Below are 16,008 nucleotides of genomic sequence, written 5' to 3'. Positions count from 1 at the left end.
AGATTCTGGGAAGTGTCCCACCCTGGAGAAACACTTGTGGGTCAGAAAGGGACAGACAAGGAAACGATGATGTCTATGAGGTATGACAAGTGTCCCTATAGCAGTTCTCCTGATTGGGGCTGCCGAGGGCTTCATGCAGGAGACGGCATCCACGTGGATTTTACAAAAATGGTTGTGGCGTTTGCCAGGGGACCAGGAAGGGATTCATAGCAGCTCACATAGATAAACATGAAGTGTAAAATGGCTAAAACCACAAGGGCAATCCATTCCCATTAGCACAGACTGGCAGCTGGCAAATCCTAAGGTAAGGAACTGATTTAGAAAGGGGGTAGGGAGCCATTTTAATTGCGCTTGACAGGATGTCCTAGATATGTAAAGGGTAAGGGTTTGTATTTGTGAAGTAGGGAACACAGGCAATGAGTGATCTGTTCTCTGGAGGAGACCCAGCCCTTTTGTTTTGTGGTTACTGGCCAGGCTGTGGTGGAAGACCAGACTACCTGGGTGACCTTGAGCAAGTCAGCCAGCCTCCTGGTGCCCCAATTTCCGGCTTATATATCTACCCCTAAGGTCCTTTTGAGAACTAAATGTTTAGACATGTAATCCCCTACCTGGCCAGGGTAAGTGCTTGGGTAGAGTCTATTCCCTGATTTAAGTTCAGAGCTGTGTTCCCTGAGCCCTGGAAATGTGGGATTGTCCACCACCCTGGACCTTTAGAGGGCTTCTGCCCTGGGCAGCCAGAGAGCTCCTCAGAACCCAAGTCAGGGAGGTGATGCTCTACCCCTGCTGGCCCACCTCTACTTCGCTGTCCTCTTCCCACTGGGAAGAAACATCATGAATTAAAAATTCCAGGGTTGAAAGTCCCCTCTTGGATCCTTCTGGAAAAAATAAGCTCAAGCCCATTTCTGTTCAAAGGAAGTAATTCAGGCAGCTAGTGACTGGGTCACCCAGATGGAGTTTCTGCCGGCAGGTGGGGAGATTTGGGAGGAAGAGGAAGGGTGAGGAACTGGTGGACTTTCACAAGCTTCTGTTGTAAATGCCTTCCGTGAACTTGGATTTCTTTTTCTCTACTGGTTTGTTGTTATTTTTTTTCCCCCTAAATTACAAAAGCACTGCATACTCATTGGGAAAAAAAAAAAATGTTTTTCCAAACAACCCAGAAACATATAGGCAGGATATTGTATTGGTTGCGAGGCAGGACTCAACTGTAGTTTAATTTAAAAAAACAAGACAAGGGGCGCCTGCGTGGCTCAGTCCTTAAACGTCTGCCTTCGGCTCAGGTCATGGTCCCAAGGTCCTGGGATCGAGCCCCGCTTCGGGCTCCCTGCTCGGCAGGAAACCTGCTTCTCCCTCTCACACTCCCCCTGCTTGTGTTCCCTCTCTCACTGTCTCTCTCTCTCTTTCTGTCAAATAGATAAATAAAATCTTTAAAAATACATAAAAAATTAAAAATAAAAAAACAAAACGAAATAAAAGGCAGGACTCTGGAACCCGACTGCTTGGATTTGAATCCCAGCTCTGCCACTTATCTGCCACAGCTCTGTCTCCATGGTCTTGGGTGAGTTACTTAACCTCTCTGTGCCTCAGTTTCCCCGTCTGTAACATTGGTATAATAGTACCTACCACATAGGGCGGTTGTGAAGATTAGAAGCATTCATGTATGTGAAGCCGATAGAACAGTATCTGACACTTGGTAAACTCAAGATGCGTACCTGTTATCACTGGATGAGAGGAAAGCGAACGCTCCTTCTCCCACTCTGCTCCCCCCCACCCCCCAGCAGCAAGCCCTGCCAAGCATGAGTCTGTATCCTTCCAGACCTTTGTACACACAAGACACACACATGTATTCTTACAAAAATGGGTTAATACCATACATATCTGCTACTTGCTTCTAATAACTTAACCATATCTGTAAATATCTTTACAGTGTTACATGAATCCAGACCTGTCTAGGGTCAATAAAAATTACTGTATCACCTTTCTAGAAGTGTCTTCTCTTTTTCTCCATCTCCCCTGACTCACATAGCTGGGGGTAGGTGGGAGGGATGGTAGGCGTTTCTCAGTAAGTGCTAAGGGGGCAGAGGCTGAGGTCTTACTTGGAGAGAGCCCCCTGCCAAATTCCATTTTTCCACTTCCCCTCCCCAAGATATTCCAGAGCCTATGTCAACATATGGTCTCGCAGGGAAACAAAACCAGTCCAACCTGCTGGGGTTCATGAGGGCCAGTCCCATGCTTTTATTGTTACGTGGGTAAATGACACATAAAAGAAAGTTCAACATCATACTTCTTCCTTCTGAAGGCTGAGTAGTTACCTGCAACCACCACATGCTCTTTATCCATCCATCCATCCATCCATCCATCCATCCATCCATCCATCCATCCATCGGTCGCAGCTTGGGGTTGCTTCCATCTTCCTGCTCTTGTGAATAACGCTGCTATGAAAACGGATGTACAAATATCTCTTTGAGACACTGCCTCAGAGACATTTTAAATTTCTCTGGAGACCCCCCAACCCCCCCCCCCCCCGGTGTGGGAACTCCAGACCTTTGCCGTCAGATTGACCGTAAACCACCCCCTTGGCAGAAGCAGACATCTGTAGGTGTAGATTTCTCAGTAAACATTGAGAGACGCTGTGAGGGTCCAATGGGGTCTTTGCCTGGTTGGAAGCCTCTCGTCTTCTCCTTCCAGCTTTTAGTTGTGAGGCTCAGACCAGCCACTGAAGGTGGAGGTGGAGGGGCTAGAGCAGTGCAGATAGGGGAAAACAGGAAAACACTCACACTCCAGAGCCCACGGACTTGACTTGGGGAGCAGGAGGTTAAGCAGGGACATGGAGGGAAGAGCCTGGGCTCTAAGACCCAAGTCAGAGACTTGGATTTGGTGAAGGGGAAAGGGGGGTGGGTTAAATTCAGGGGATTTAACGCCCTGACAACGGCGTCCTATGTCATTCATCCTGTGTACTGTTCCCTGGGTCCAGAACAGTGAACCCTGGGCCATAGCAGGACCATTCTGCTGCCTCTTCCAGGTTCTCCAACTCCATGGCTTACTACGGGCTGGCCATGGACCTGCAGAAATTTGGACTCAGTGTATACCTGGTGCAGATCCTGTTCGGAGTCATAGACATCCCGGCCATGCTGGTGGCCACCACCACCATGATATACATGGGCCGCCGGGCCACCGTGGCCTCCTTCCTCATCCTGGCTGGGCTCATGTGATCGTGAACATGTTTTTGCCGGAAGGTGAGCCATGTGCTTCTGCCATGACCGCCCAGGAGCCTCTGTGGTCTGGGGTCTGGTGGGCAATGACTACAGCAAGGGAACAGGCTGAGGGATGTTCTTCTGGATCTGGAGAGGAAGTGACTGTCCATTAGCAGAGTTTTTACTACGCACTCAGCGCCATGGCGGAGAATTGGCAAAGACCCCAAAGCACTTACCATCTTGTCAGGGAGATCAGGTTGATGACCTTTGAAATTCCCAATGCCCAGGGGCTCCAGGCCAATGTCAGCAGTGTCAAGGAATGGGACCCAACTGTAGGTATTTAAAGAACAGTCCAGTGATTCCAGCAAGAAGCCGTGGTTAAGTTTCAGAGTCCTAGAGCTTGTGTGAAGCCAAGGGCACATGGCCTTGGGCAGCTTGTCTGATTTCTCCGGGCTTTATCGCCTTCCTGTAAAATGGATAGATTATTTCTATTGGTATTTTGACATATTTTCTTCCAGTCTTTTTTCCTTTTTGTAGATTTTGTATTTGACATAATTGAGATAATATTATATATGTACATATATATAAAAATGGGATTATATATGTATATATGTGTTATCTTATACATATAAGATATATCCTATTTCACTATATGTTATAACATAAATATGCTTTTTCATGTTATTTATTTATTTTTATTGTTATTATTTTTAAAGATTTTATTCATTCACTTGAGTGAGAGAATGGGAATGCATAGCAGGGGAGGGGCAGAGAGGGAGGGAGAAAGAGACTCCCTGCTGAGTGGGGTCGACCCCAGGACCCTGAGATCATGACCTGAGCTGAAGTTAGACGCTCAACCAACTGAGCTACCCAGGATCCCCTATTTATTATTATTTTTTAAGTAGGCTCCAGGCCTAGCATGGAGTCCAACATGGGACTTGAACTCATGACCCTGAGATCAAGACTTGAGTTGAGACCAAGAGTTGGATGCTCAATGGCCTGTGCCACCAGGCACCCCAATATGCTCCATGACCCTAATTTTGTTCATACAAATGTTCATACAAATGTTCCATAACCCTAATTTTGTATTACTATGTAATAATTCATCCGGATTGGTGTCTCACAACTCTTGCTGCACGTTGGAATCTCCTAGGGACCTTTATTTTTTTGGGTTTTTTGGGGTTTTTTTTTTGTTTTTTTAGGATTTTATTTATTTATTCATGAGAGACAGAGAGAGAGAGGCAGAGGGAGAAGCAGGCTCCCAAGGAGCAGGGAGCCCGACGCGGGACTCGATCCCAGGACCCTGGGATCATGACCTGAGCCGAAGGCAGATGCTTAACCATCTGAGCCACCCAGGCGCCCTCGCCTAGGGACCTTTAAAGAAATACCCAAACTTGAGTCTATCCCCAAGAGGCTTTAATATAACGGAGAGGGGGTAGAGCCCAGATGTGGGTGTTTTATAAATCTCGCCTCCTGGATCCAGTGTGCAGTCAGAGGACGTACCATAATTTCCTTGACCATTGCTTCGATGTTGGGCATGTGCATTGGGGTTTTACTATTCATAACCAATAACAATGATGGTAACAGCAAACACTGAGTGAGCACTGAGCTAACTTTGCACTCATGACATCACGGAACCTTATGAGCACCCTGCAAAGCAGGTGCTGGTGTTTTCCTCATTTTACAGTTGAGGACAGGGAGGCTCAGAGAGGTTAAGTGACAGTGACCGAGTGGGGATTTGCACCCACGCCTAACTCCAAAGTTTGTCCTGCCTCGGGAACGGGAAAAGGAGGCAGAAGTGAGAGAAGTGCAGTGCGGGGTGTTCTGGGGCCTAAGTGGGAACATGAGGTCGTGGGAATCCCAAGCCCCTCCACCCAGTGCTCTGCCTACCCCCTCCCTTTTTGGGCTCTGAGCCTCAGCCTCTGCCTCTTCCCCAGATCCCATCCCCTCCTGAGCACCTCTGCTCCCACCACACCCCTCTGCCTCCCTGGTCCCCCCTGGGGCTCTGAGCTCCCCCTTACCCCCGGCTCTGCTTACCCCTCTGCAGATATGCAGACCCTGTGCACGGCCAAGGCAGCACTGGGCAAAGGCTGCTTGGCCAGCTCCTTCATCTGTGTGTACCTGTTCACCGGAGAGCTGTACCCCACAGAGATCAGGTGGGTGCATGGGGGGACGCAGAGCAGCACCTGCCCCAACCTGGGAGGCCCTGGAGCTCCAGGATGACACCTGCTGAGCTTGCTGAAGCAGGACCCCTTCTCCTTTCTGTCTGCCCCCTGACACCCAGGGCCTGGCACTCCCAGTCCTCTAGGCAGCCTGGGCCATGGCCACTGACCAGTCCGCACTTTTTAGGCAGATGGGGATGGGCTTTGCCTCGGTCAATGCCCGCTTTGGGGGTCTGGTTGTGCCCCTGGTCACCACACTCGGGGAGTTCAGCGCCATCCTGCCCCCCCCCCATGGGCTTTGGGGCCACTTCGATCCTGGCTGGGCTGGCTGTCTGCTTCCTGGCTGAGACCCGCAACGCGCCCCTGGTGGAGACCATCGAGGCCATGGAGAGGAGGTAAGGAGCCTCTGGGCATGGTGGGGGGGGCATGGGGGGGATGGCCAAACAGGCTGCAGGTGAAATAACTCAGGGTCTTCCCACTGCTCTTCCAATGTCATGGCTGGTGGGTGGGAGCCGTGTTGGGAAGACCAGCCTTGCCTACCCACCTTTGTCTAAGAGGCTTGGCTTTCATCAAGGACAGACCCAACAATGAATGGTGAAATAGAACGAAGAATAAACTGGAGACCAGGCAAAACAGGAACATGAGCTGAGGTCAAGCCTGGCAGAGAAGTGGGGATAACGGTTTGTGGGGAAGAGAGATGCCATGTTCTGAAGCAAAGACAGGCCCGTGTGGCTGCCATGGTGGCCTTCAAATTTGGCCCAGAGCTTCCTGGCAACAGAAAGGGAGACCCTGTTACTGACTTTCGTCATATTGTCCAAGAAAAAAGGGGCTACCAGTTATCTGGGAAAAGTGAAACTTTCCTCAACAATTAGCACTAGAAGAAATTTCTCTCATGGATCTCCTTAGGGAGGTCACTGAGTAAGGTGATGTCCTTGATGATGTTTCTAAATGTGCCAGGTGGACTTGTTGCATTTCTCAGCAACAGTGGGGCCACTGAAGACCCTTGGTTGTGGGGAATGGGGCCGGGGAAGGGAACAGGGCCCAAGTCTGTAGCTTTCTCTGAGTCCAGCTTGATTCCACAGCTGGAACCATCTCTCCAGAGACCTGTGAGGTGGACTGTGTTTGAAATCCTTAAAATAATCCCCCATGAGCATCCTACATCTAACCTGAGCCATGGACTAAGGCTGGACTCACATAGATCAAGGACAGGACACTTGCCTTTGGCAAGTCCTGTCAATTCTGCCTCCAAAATATATTTAGAATCTGTCCCTCTCTGTCACCCCTGTGACCATCCCCCTCCGAGTCTGGACAGCTCTAAAAGCCTCGTATCTTCCCCTGTCCCTTCCACTTTATTCTTTATACAGCAACTAGTGTGAAAGGCTTGCCATGTAAGGAATCACATCACTCTTCCTTGTAACCCTTCCCTGGCACCCTTTTATGTTGAAGATAAAATATGAAATCTCACAAGCTCCCAGGATCTGGCTCCTGCCAACACCAAGGCTGCTCTTTCTGTCTGGAATGTTCCTCTCTTTGCTCTCTGCCTGTTTAATTCCCATTCATGCCACAGGTATAGGTCTAGACACCCCAGATGCTGGGTTAGTATTTGTCAATAACCCAATCCAGAGCCTGTTTGCAGGTGCTCTGAGATGTTGCCTGAGGGACCCAAGTACATGAAGAGACAACTGGAGGAGTGGCCCCCCCAATATTACTGTAATGGTTCTGGCCTGGGCATTTTTTATTTATTTATTCATTTAAATATTTTATTTATTTTTTTGACAGAGAGAGAGATAGCGAGAGTAGGAACACAAGCAGGGGGAGTGGGAGAGGGAGAAACAGGCTTCCCGTGGAACAGGGAGCCCAATGCGGGGCTCGATCCCAGGACCCTGGGATCCTGACCTGAGCCGAAGGCAGACGCTTAATGACTGAGCCACCACGCGCCCCTGGCCTGGGCATTTTTAAAGTCACATTTTGCTTACCCTAGCTATAGAAAAACCCAGCAATGCCAAATGAAATTCGAGTTTTGGGTAACAGAGCTTCGTTTGATCCTGCCAGGAACATTTATTATAAAGCTACTATATGTTGTTACAGATGTGAACCAATTACATGATGGAGGCCATTTACTAAAAATAATTATTTAATTTAATTTAATTTAATTCAATTTATTGAGAGAGACAGAAAGTGCATGGGGAGAGGGAGAGAGAGAATCTCAAGCAGACTCCACGCCCAGCACGGAGCCAGACATGGGGCTCGATCCCACAACTTTGAGATCATGACCTGAGCCGAAATCAAGAGTCCAATGCTTAACCGACTGAGCCACCCAGGCGCCCCTAAAATTAATTTTATTTTTTAAATTGTTGAGGGGCACCTGGGTGGCTCAGTCAGTTAAGTGTCTGCCTTCCACCCAAGTTCATGATCCCAGGGTCCTGGGGTCAAGTCCCACATCGGGCTCCCTACTCAGCGGGGAGCCTGCTCCTCCCTCTGCCTGCTGCTCCCCCTGCTGTGCTCTCTCTCTCTGTCAAATAAGTAAATAGAATCTTTAAAATAAAATAAAATAAAATAGTTGGGAACAATCCATTCTTTCCCACAACAGTTTGCTGATTGGATCTGACCTAGCTGGTCCTGTCAGGAGTCCATTCATCCCAGGGAGTGTGGAAGAGCTTGCACACCCTGGGAAACTAACCAGTATCCAAAATGCAGGAAGCTCTCCGAAGCTGCACAATGTTGCAGAGTAGTCCCAGATTTTGCATTGCTTTTATCGTTTATTTTTTATTTCTTTTTTTTTTATTTTTATTTTTTTTTAAGATTTTTTATTTATTTATTTGACAGAGAGAGAGATAGCGAGAGCAGGAACACAAGCAGGGGGAGTGGGAGAGGGAGAAGCAGGCTTCCTGCCAAGCAGGGAGCCCGATGTGGGACTCGATCCCAGGACCCTGGGATCATGACCTGAGCCGAAGGCAGACGCTTAACGAATGAGCCACCCAGGCGCCCTATCGTTTATTTTTTAAATTATGTATGTGTGAGGGCATCTGCCTCCGTGTCTGTGTGTTGAGTGTGGTCTGGGGCAATCTCAAACTTACACTCTTTGTCTGAACCCTGGGAGAGAAAGTTGTTGAGACATCTCTGCCAAATATTCTGACGTGTAATTCTCTCCAACAAGGATGTTCTGTTACACAACCTCAGTAGAACCATCACAGTTAGAAAGCTAATATTGATATATGATTTCCATTTAATCCTCTGGCCTCATTCAAGTTCTGCCAGTCTTTCCCACCCCCACCCCTGCCCTACCACCAACATCCCATAAAGCAGGAGGATCCGGTTCAGAATCACAAGTGGCATTTAGATGTTGCATTTCGTTCAGGCTGGACTAGATCCTCGGGTGTTCTCAGACTCTCTTGACTCCAACAGTTATACAAGGTTTTATAACAGCAAGGACAGGGATGAGTCCACAGAGCACACTTATATAAGGCTTTCGGGAGATGAAGGATGCAATACAGTTAGGAGGAAGAAAATGCAGGCAATCATCAGGAAGGCCCAGGGCACCCAGGTGCACCGCCTGGAGGTCCTCTCTGCCCTCTCTTTGGTCTCTCTCACAGGCTGTCAGCATGAAAGGGAGATACCTCAATCTCGGGGAAGCCTAGGCACACGTCTGCCAAGGGGTCTTTTTTTGGTATCCCGTTGGTCACAGCTAAAATCGGTTTGTAGAGCCAGGTAAACCAATTGCAGACCATAAATCCATAATTTTCTTTTTTTTTTTTTAAAGATTTTATTATTTATTTGACAGAGACAGACACAGCGAGAGAGAGAACACAAGCAGGGGGAGTGGGAGAGGGAGAAACAGGCTTCTAGCCGAGTGGGGAGCCCGATGAGGGGCTCAAACCCAGGACCCTGGGATCATGACCTGAGCCGAAGGCAGACGCTTAACGACTGAGCCACCCAGGCGCCCCAATCCATAATTTTCAACAAACAATATTAGACAAGCTGGGAGAGGCTGTCTCCAGAGGGAGAGTCACACTTTGACAGCCCATGAAAAATTACTGGCTAGTCCATATCATCCTTGCTGTGGTTGATGGGCAGTGTCTTGGCTCCAGATGTCTTTGAAGATGCACGCGAGCTGCCAGACTAGCTGTGAGCTAACAATGACCTTGACTGTTTGAAGATGGAGACCAGTTTTTCTGTAGATTTCTCCCTGGTTTGGGGTTTTCTGATGTTATAGGTTGTAGCTTACGCATCTCTGGCAATGTTATCACAAATGTGAGGCCTGATTCTGCTCGTTGTATCCCATCAGCTGGTGCACGATTTTGGTTTGTCCTGTGATTGGTGATGTTCCCCTTGATCCCTTAATTAAGGAGGTACCTGCCAGGCCCTCTGCACTGTAAAGTTAATTCTTTTCCCCTTTGTAATTAACAAGTCTTTTGTGGTGAAGTACTTTATACTATGTAAGTATTCCATTCCTGATCAAACTTTCAATTTATTATGTATGTATTTGTATCATTATGGATTTATAAATCCTTATTTTTTAAAAGATTATTTATTTTTATTTATTTATTCATTCGAGACACAGAGATACAGAGAGAGAGAGAGAACATGAGCAAGGGGAGAAGCAGAGGGAGGGGGAGAAGCAGGCACCCCGCTGAGCAGGGAGCCCGATGCGGGGCTCGATCCCAGGACCCTGGGATCATGACCTGAGCCGAAGGCAGACGCTTAACCCTCTGAGCCACCCAGGTGCCCCAATCCTTATTTTTCAATGTATTATACCCTGTTTATTTTGATGCTCAATTTGTCCTAAATTTGGGCAGTATGAACCTTTTGACTTCTGTGTTCTTTCAAAATTCTTTAAGCATGTCGTTGTTTCCTGGATAGCCTAGGAAATGAGTTTCCCCATAACTGTCTTGGCAGCAACCATTTCTCTAAGTGTCTTAGCTCATTTTAGTAGAGAATGGTATTTAGAAGCCAAGATCCTTGGCACACCTGGGTGGCTCGGTCGATTAAGCATCTGCCTCTTGATTTTGGCTCAGGTCATGGTCTCAGGGTTGTGAGATTGGCCCCCCATTGGGCTCAGCAGAGAGTCTGCTTGAGATTCTCTCTCTCCCTCTGCCTCTCCCCCACCTCTCTCTCTCTCTCTAAAATAAATAAATAAATCTTAAAAAAAAAAAAAAAGCCAAGATCCAGGTGTGAGGGGCTCATTATTATGGGGTTTTTCTGCTCTCAAGCCTCCCAGCGAACAGAGGTAGGGAATATATGAATATACATATAGGTACAGAGACCCGTACATCTTTTTTTCTGTATCTGTAGATCATACTGAAAACCATGAGTCACACCATTACCTCCAACACCACCCACCACCAGGTTTATATCAGTTTGCTCCCTTTTCATATTTAACTCCCTTCTCTGACAATGAGAAATCTGCCTTCCCTCAGCCTTAACGTATTTGCCTATTTGATCAATCCCCCAGCATGTAACTCATCCCTCTCCTTCACAGACCCCTCCACACCCCACCTAGGCTCCAAAACCCCATGCCGGGACAGCCCTCCATGTTGACACCTACCTTGCTCTGCCCCACGTAATGGCTTTAAGATCGATTGTTCAGGAAGAGAAGGGAAGAAAAGTTTTCCATATATTTTTGATGACACAGGTTGTCATTCTCATAAACAGATAAAGGACAATCCCGCTGACCTCCCCACTCCTCCAACCTCACACTCCTCTAGATTCCCCCTTGAGATTATAGCAAGTATAACCATGCCAAAAGTAGACTAGCCACACTCAAAGCCAGTTTACATCTCAAATAAACTTTTGCATAAGAAATTTAAACTTGTGATCTATTGAGGAAATGGTCATGATGCTTTTTTAGCAAATGGAATGGGCTAACATCTTGGGAAACAAAACCTGCTCTTGGGGAGGCACCAGGAGGAGCTTATCCAGATGGAACCCGCCATGAGTGAGCTGATAAACGTAGTGGACAGTGGTCAGGGAGCTGTGGCAGAGTTCTGGAGGCCAAGGATTTTACCTGGTGTTTAATTTAGCCTTTTCGAAATCTAATCTGTGTATTAAATCTAATCTATGTATTATTATTCATTGAGTTCCTATGATGGGTCAGACACAGGGCTAAGTATGGGGTGCAGAGGGAACAAGACAGGTGTGATCTCTGCCCTCCTGGAGGTTACAGAGGAAGAGAGGCACAGAGAGAACAAAGACACAGAAATAAATGTGCAATTAAGAGAGACTAACCGAGTGACTGAGGATGCCTCTAGACTTAATGAAGGAGAAGGAATTAGCCAGGCTGAGAAGGGGGACAAGTGTGTCCCTGGAAAGGAGAACAGCTTATGCAAGGCCCCCTGAAGTCCCAGGGAGCTGGGAGGAGCTGATGGCCAGGTGTGAACCTGAAAGATGAGCCTAGAGAGAGGCAGGGGCAGCCCTCGAGACCACTCTGAGAACTTCGGCTTTTAAGTTAATAGAGAAACCATTGCAGGACTTGGAGGAAGGGATTGATGTGGTCTGATTTTTAAAGACCCTTTCTGTCTCCTTTGCATTAGTAAATCTCAGCCTAAATGGGCCCTTGGGTCTAGGAATTTAGAGCAGTTGCTTTAGAACAGTTTCTCAACCGTTTTTCATTATCACCCCTCCCACCCCCACTGTGGGGACATTTCTAGATATACATTTTTTTCCCTAATCACACCTCCACCCTGCCAAAAACAATTGTATCTGTTCACGTACTGTGGCCCTTTGGATGGCCACAAACCATTGTAGTATCTCAGATTTTTCATCCCCCCCCCACTCCAAGAACCAGTTTTTGCCCCCTGAGGGCCATATCACCCCTGTGAAGAATGAGTATTCTTCAGCAATGATTACCTGTTCCAACAGCCATAGGATCTCCTGCAGTTAAGATTTGTAGAGCCCCTGAGGGGCTTATAATCAAATACACATTTAATATGCTCCTGCATGATTCTCGAGTGTTCTGGTCCATGGGCTTCTTCAATAACCTGTCTGGGGTTCTTCTTGACAATTCCCTTCCAACCAAATATGAGACAGAAAAGACTCAACTTGTTTTGGTTTGGTAGGCAGTGGTGATGTTGGGGAACGGGAGGCAAGAAACGGCCGCTCTCACAAGTCAGTCAAGTGGAGTTTTCAACATCTGAACAATAAGAATTCAAGAACTGCTCAGCCCATTTCATCTTTCTCCATTTCTAATCTCATCATATAATTATGAGTGCTAGTCCCAGGCCTTGGGTGTCAAGGATTAAGATGAGAAGAAAATGGCTCTTTCGAAGGTTCACGTTACCCATCTCCAAGATGGCTACAAGCCAAAAGGGATTAGGGGTAACACACCTACCACCGGTTCCTAGGTTACATAAAGATATAAGGGAACTTCCTCATATTTATTTCACAGGCTGACGAAAATCCAGTTGTTAATAAGTTATTTGTATGTAAATTGCTCCCATCCTTCATTAATCACAAGACCAGATAATGTTTCTCCAGAATGGTCTGTATGCCTGGCGGGGGGGCCAGGTCAGCCTCCATGACCCAGTTGGGCTTATGCCCCAGTTTGTTGGAGCAACATAGCAAAAGAAGAGTTGACTAACCCTGCTCAAAAAATCCTTTCCTGTAAGATTATAACATTCACAGAGGAAATGCTGATAGAAAATAAACAGAGGAAAGGTATTCACGTCAGTCACAATCAAAGAAATGTAAGTTAAAACAAAAAAGAGGTCATTGTTAAATATCCAATAAGGAAAACAGTTAAACCATAGTCATAGTCAATGATGAAGTATGGACAGGAAGGAGGAAACTCCTGCAACTTTCTGGAAGTTTCTTTAGCATTACCGATCATGAGATGGAAAAATTTTCATATTCTTCTAAGTAGCAACAACATTTCCATATCTGCCCTAAGCAAATAAACTGAAATGTGGACAAAGTTTATTTACAAGGATATTCATCACCATGCTTAATATGCCTGGAAAAAAACGTAAACTCTCCAAATCTTCAACAATTTGAATAAATTATGATTACTGTGCAATAGTAAAAAGTTATGCTGATGAAGACTTTCAAGGGCATGGGTAATGTTTATACTATACTGTTAAATAGTATATTAAAATTAATTATGATATTTCCTAATTATGTCAAGAAATGGAGACTCGAGGGGCGCCTGGCCAGCTCGGTCAGTGGAGCATGCAACTCTTGATCTTGAGGTCATGAGTTTAAGCCCCACATTCGGTGTGGAGATTACTTAAATAAATAAATAAAAATAAACTAAAAAAAAGAAATAGAGACTTGAAAGAGAGAAAGAAATATGTTAAGATGGTGACAGTGGTTGCCTCATAGTTAGGAGTGACATTTAATTTTTTTCCTGGCTACTTCACATTTTAAAAATTATCTCCAGGGATGCCTGGCTGGCTCAGTCAGAAGAACATGCAACTCGATCTCGGGGTCCTGAGTTCAAGCCCCTTACTGGATAGAGATTAGTTAAATAAATAAAACTTAAAAAAATTTTTAATATAAAAATTATCTCCAAATTGTCTATATTGAGCAGGCTTTCTTTGGTAACAAAGGAGGAGAGGCACAAAGGAAAGCAATTATAAGAATTCAATTATGGGGCGCCTAGGTGGCTCAGTTGGTTAAGCGACTGCCTTCAGCTCAGGTCATGGTCCCGGAGTCCTGGGATCGAGTCCCACATCGGGCTCCAGGCTCAGCGGGGAGCCTGCTTCTCCCTCTGACCCTCTCTCCTCTCATGCTGTTTCTCTCTCTCTCTTTCTCAAATAAATAAATAAATAAAATCTTAAAAAAAAAATTCAATTACGTAATTTCCCAGACACAGGGGAGACCCTCTCAAGGCCCAGAAGCTAGGGAAGTGTCTGGGAAGATGCTGGTGCTCCTAAAAGCCTGCCAAGATGGCGGAAGGACCCAGATGAGAGGCAGCAGGGCCTGGACAAAGTTGCGAGGTTCCAACCGGTGACCTTCCATGGAGTTCTTCCCACTGGTAGTGGGGGCTTAGAGAGGTGAGGGGTGGGGGATGCGGTTCAGCCTTTCAGCAAGAGGTCTGGCGCTCCACCAAGGCCAAAGCCCAAGCCATTGGTCAGCTGGGACCTCCTGCCACCCTCTCACCCATGGCGAACCCCAGTTCATGGCTGACCCCAGGACGTTTTTAATGCTTATTGTATTATATTTCAGACATTAAAAAAAGAAGACCATGGATTTCAGGTCACCCAACATGCTGCCTCTGGTCATCTTTGCTCATATGATGAATTTTAAAAATGGTGTTGAGCAAGCCTAACCATTGTAGTGGTTGAATCTGGAGGATGTCTGCCTCTGGGTTTTTAGGAATCATCTTTGGAAGGGATGGGGAATCCATGGACGGGAGCTGGGGAGGAGCAGGCAGGCGGGACAGGCTCCTGTCCCTTAGCCCCCACCGCTCAGGCACACAACAGGTAAAGCCAATAAGCTGAATGGACCCAAAGGACAGAGTCAGAAAGACTATGGAGACATGGAGGACAGTAGAGTGAGAAGAAAGAAATGTCTCTTTGTGATTATGTGAAGAAATAATCACACACAAAAATGGCTTAAACCGTTGGACTAAAAGGTTAGAAATAAGAGTTACAAGGTAAGGATGAAAACTCTGATAAGACATTTGGAACATTGGAAAACGTTCTCAAACCAGAGCCAGTGAAAAGTAGACCAGAGAAATGGACAAGAGGTGTAAATGATGAAAACAAGAAAAAAAAGAAAACTAACATAATTACGTAGAACAAACCATTCTTGGTCTGCACAATTCCAGGATAAAATAAAAGAGACCAGAACACAAATTATTTCAAAGATGGATACAAGCGAAAAAGGCAAAGCTGCACCTGTTCAAAGGACAGAAAGCCCCACGGGGCAGCCCCCACGCTGTTTGGGAGGCTATTCCAGATGACTTCCCTGCCATCCCCCAGCCCCTGACTCTCCTCCCTGCTCCAGCCTGGCTGATTCTCTACCTGGGGCAGAGCGAGAAGGGCCCTGGCAGTGCCTAGTCCCCCGGGGTCTCTGCAGGTGCCCCTGGTCCGCAGGGGAGCCAGGCCCAGCCCCAGCAAGTTCAGTGAACCTGGTGCCCCATTCACCAGCTGGGTGACCTTGGGTGCGTGTCTGGCCTCAGGTCCTCATTGGAAAACTTTTTGACCTTGCAGTCTTTCCCTGGGGTGCCCCCACGAGAACTAGAGGAAGGGCCACTGTGGCTTCTACCACCCTTGGGGGCTTTGGGCTAGTAGAGACATGTGTTGAATGCTGTGCACACACCACCTGCTTCTCACCATGTCCTTTCTGCCTTTCCGTCTTATTTTTCCATTTGCCTTTTCATTTCAACAGAGTCAAAGGAGGTCTTTCCAAGAAGGATGCAGAAGAGAAGAGGGAAGAAATTTCTCTCCAGCAGCTAGGAGCTTCTCCCCTCAAAGAAATCATCTAAGCTGCCACAAGCCTGGTGCTTGCTGGCAGCCCCTCATCTGGTCTCCAGACACCCCTGGGGCTTTTCCTGACACTGATGGGGGTGAGGTTGGCCAAGGGCCGTGGTGGCCCTGGGGGTCCAGGCCAAAGAGCTGCTCACAAGCCAGGGCTGTGGTTGCTGGAAGGAAACTGGCCACCAGCAGCCAATTGGCATCACAAACATGGAGAAAGTCAAGAGGAACCAGGGACCC

At 47.1% G+C, this 16,008-nt stretch overlaps 1 protein-coding gene across 1 annotated transcript in view; it reads left to right on the top strand.

The window, feature by feature from the left end:
* Positions 1 to 15,779, top strand: part of SLC22A20P — a 23,212-nt gene extending 7,433 nt beyond the window's left edge. Inside the window, 6 exon segments of the mRNA XM_021685031.1 lie at positions 3,020 to 3,204; positions 3,207 to 3,233; positions 5,239 to 5,347; positions 5,541 to 5,637; positions 5,639 to 5,748; positions 15,683 to 15,779. Of these exon segments, the coding sequence (XP_021540706.1) occupies positions 3,020 to 3,204; positions 3,207 to 3,233; positions 5,239 to 5,347; positions 5,541 to 5,637; positions 5,639 to 5,748; positions 15,683 to 15,779 (625 nt within the window).
* The last annotated feature ends 229 nt before the right edge of the window (positions 15,780 to 16,008 follow it).

Source organism: Neomonachus schauinslandi, chromosome 11, assembly GCF_002201575.2.
Source record: "Neomonachus schauinslandi chromosome 11, ASM220157v2, whole genome shotgun sequence".
Lineage (NCBI taxonomy): Eukaryota > Metazoa > Chordata > Mammalia > Carnivora > Phocidae > Neomonachus > Neomonachus schauinslandi.
The sequence above is the reverse complement of the archived record's forward strand: the minus strand, read 5'-3'. Positions and strand labels throughout refer to the sequence as shown.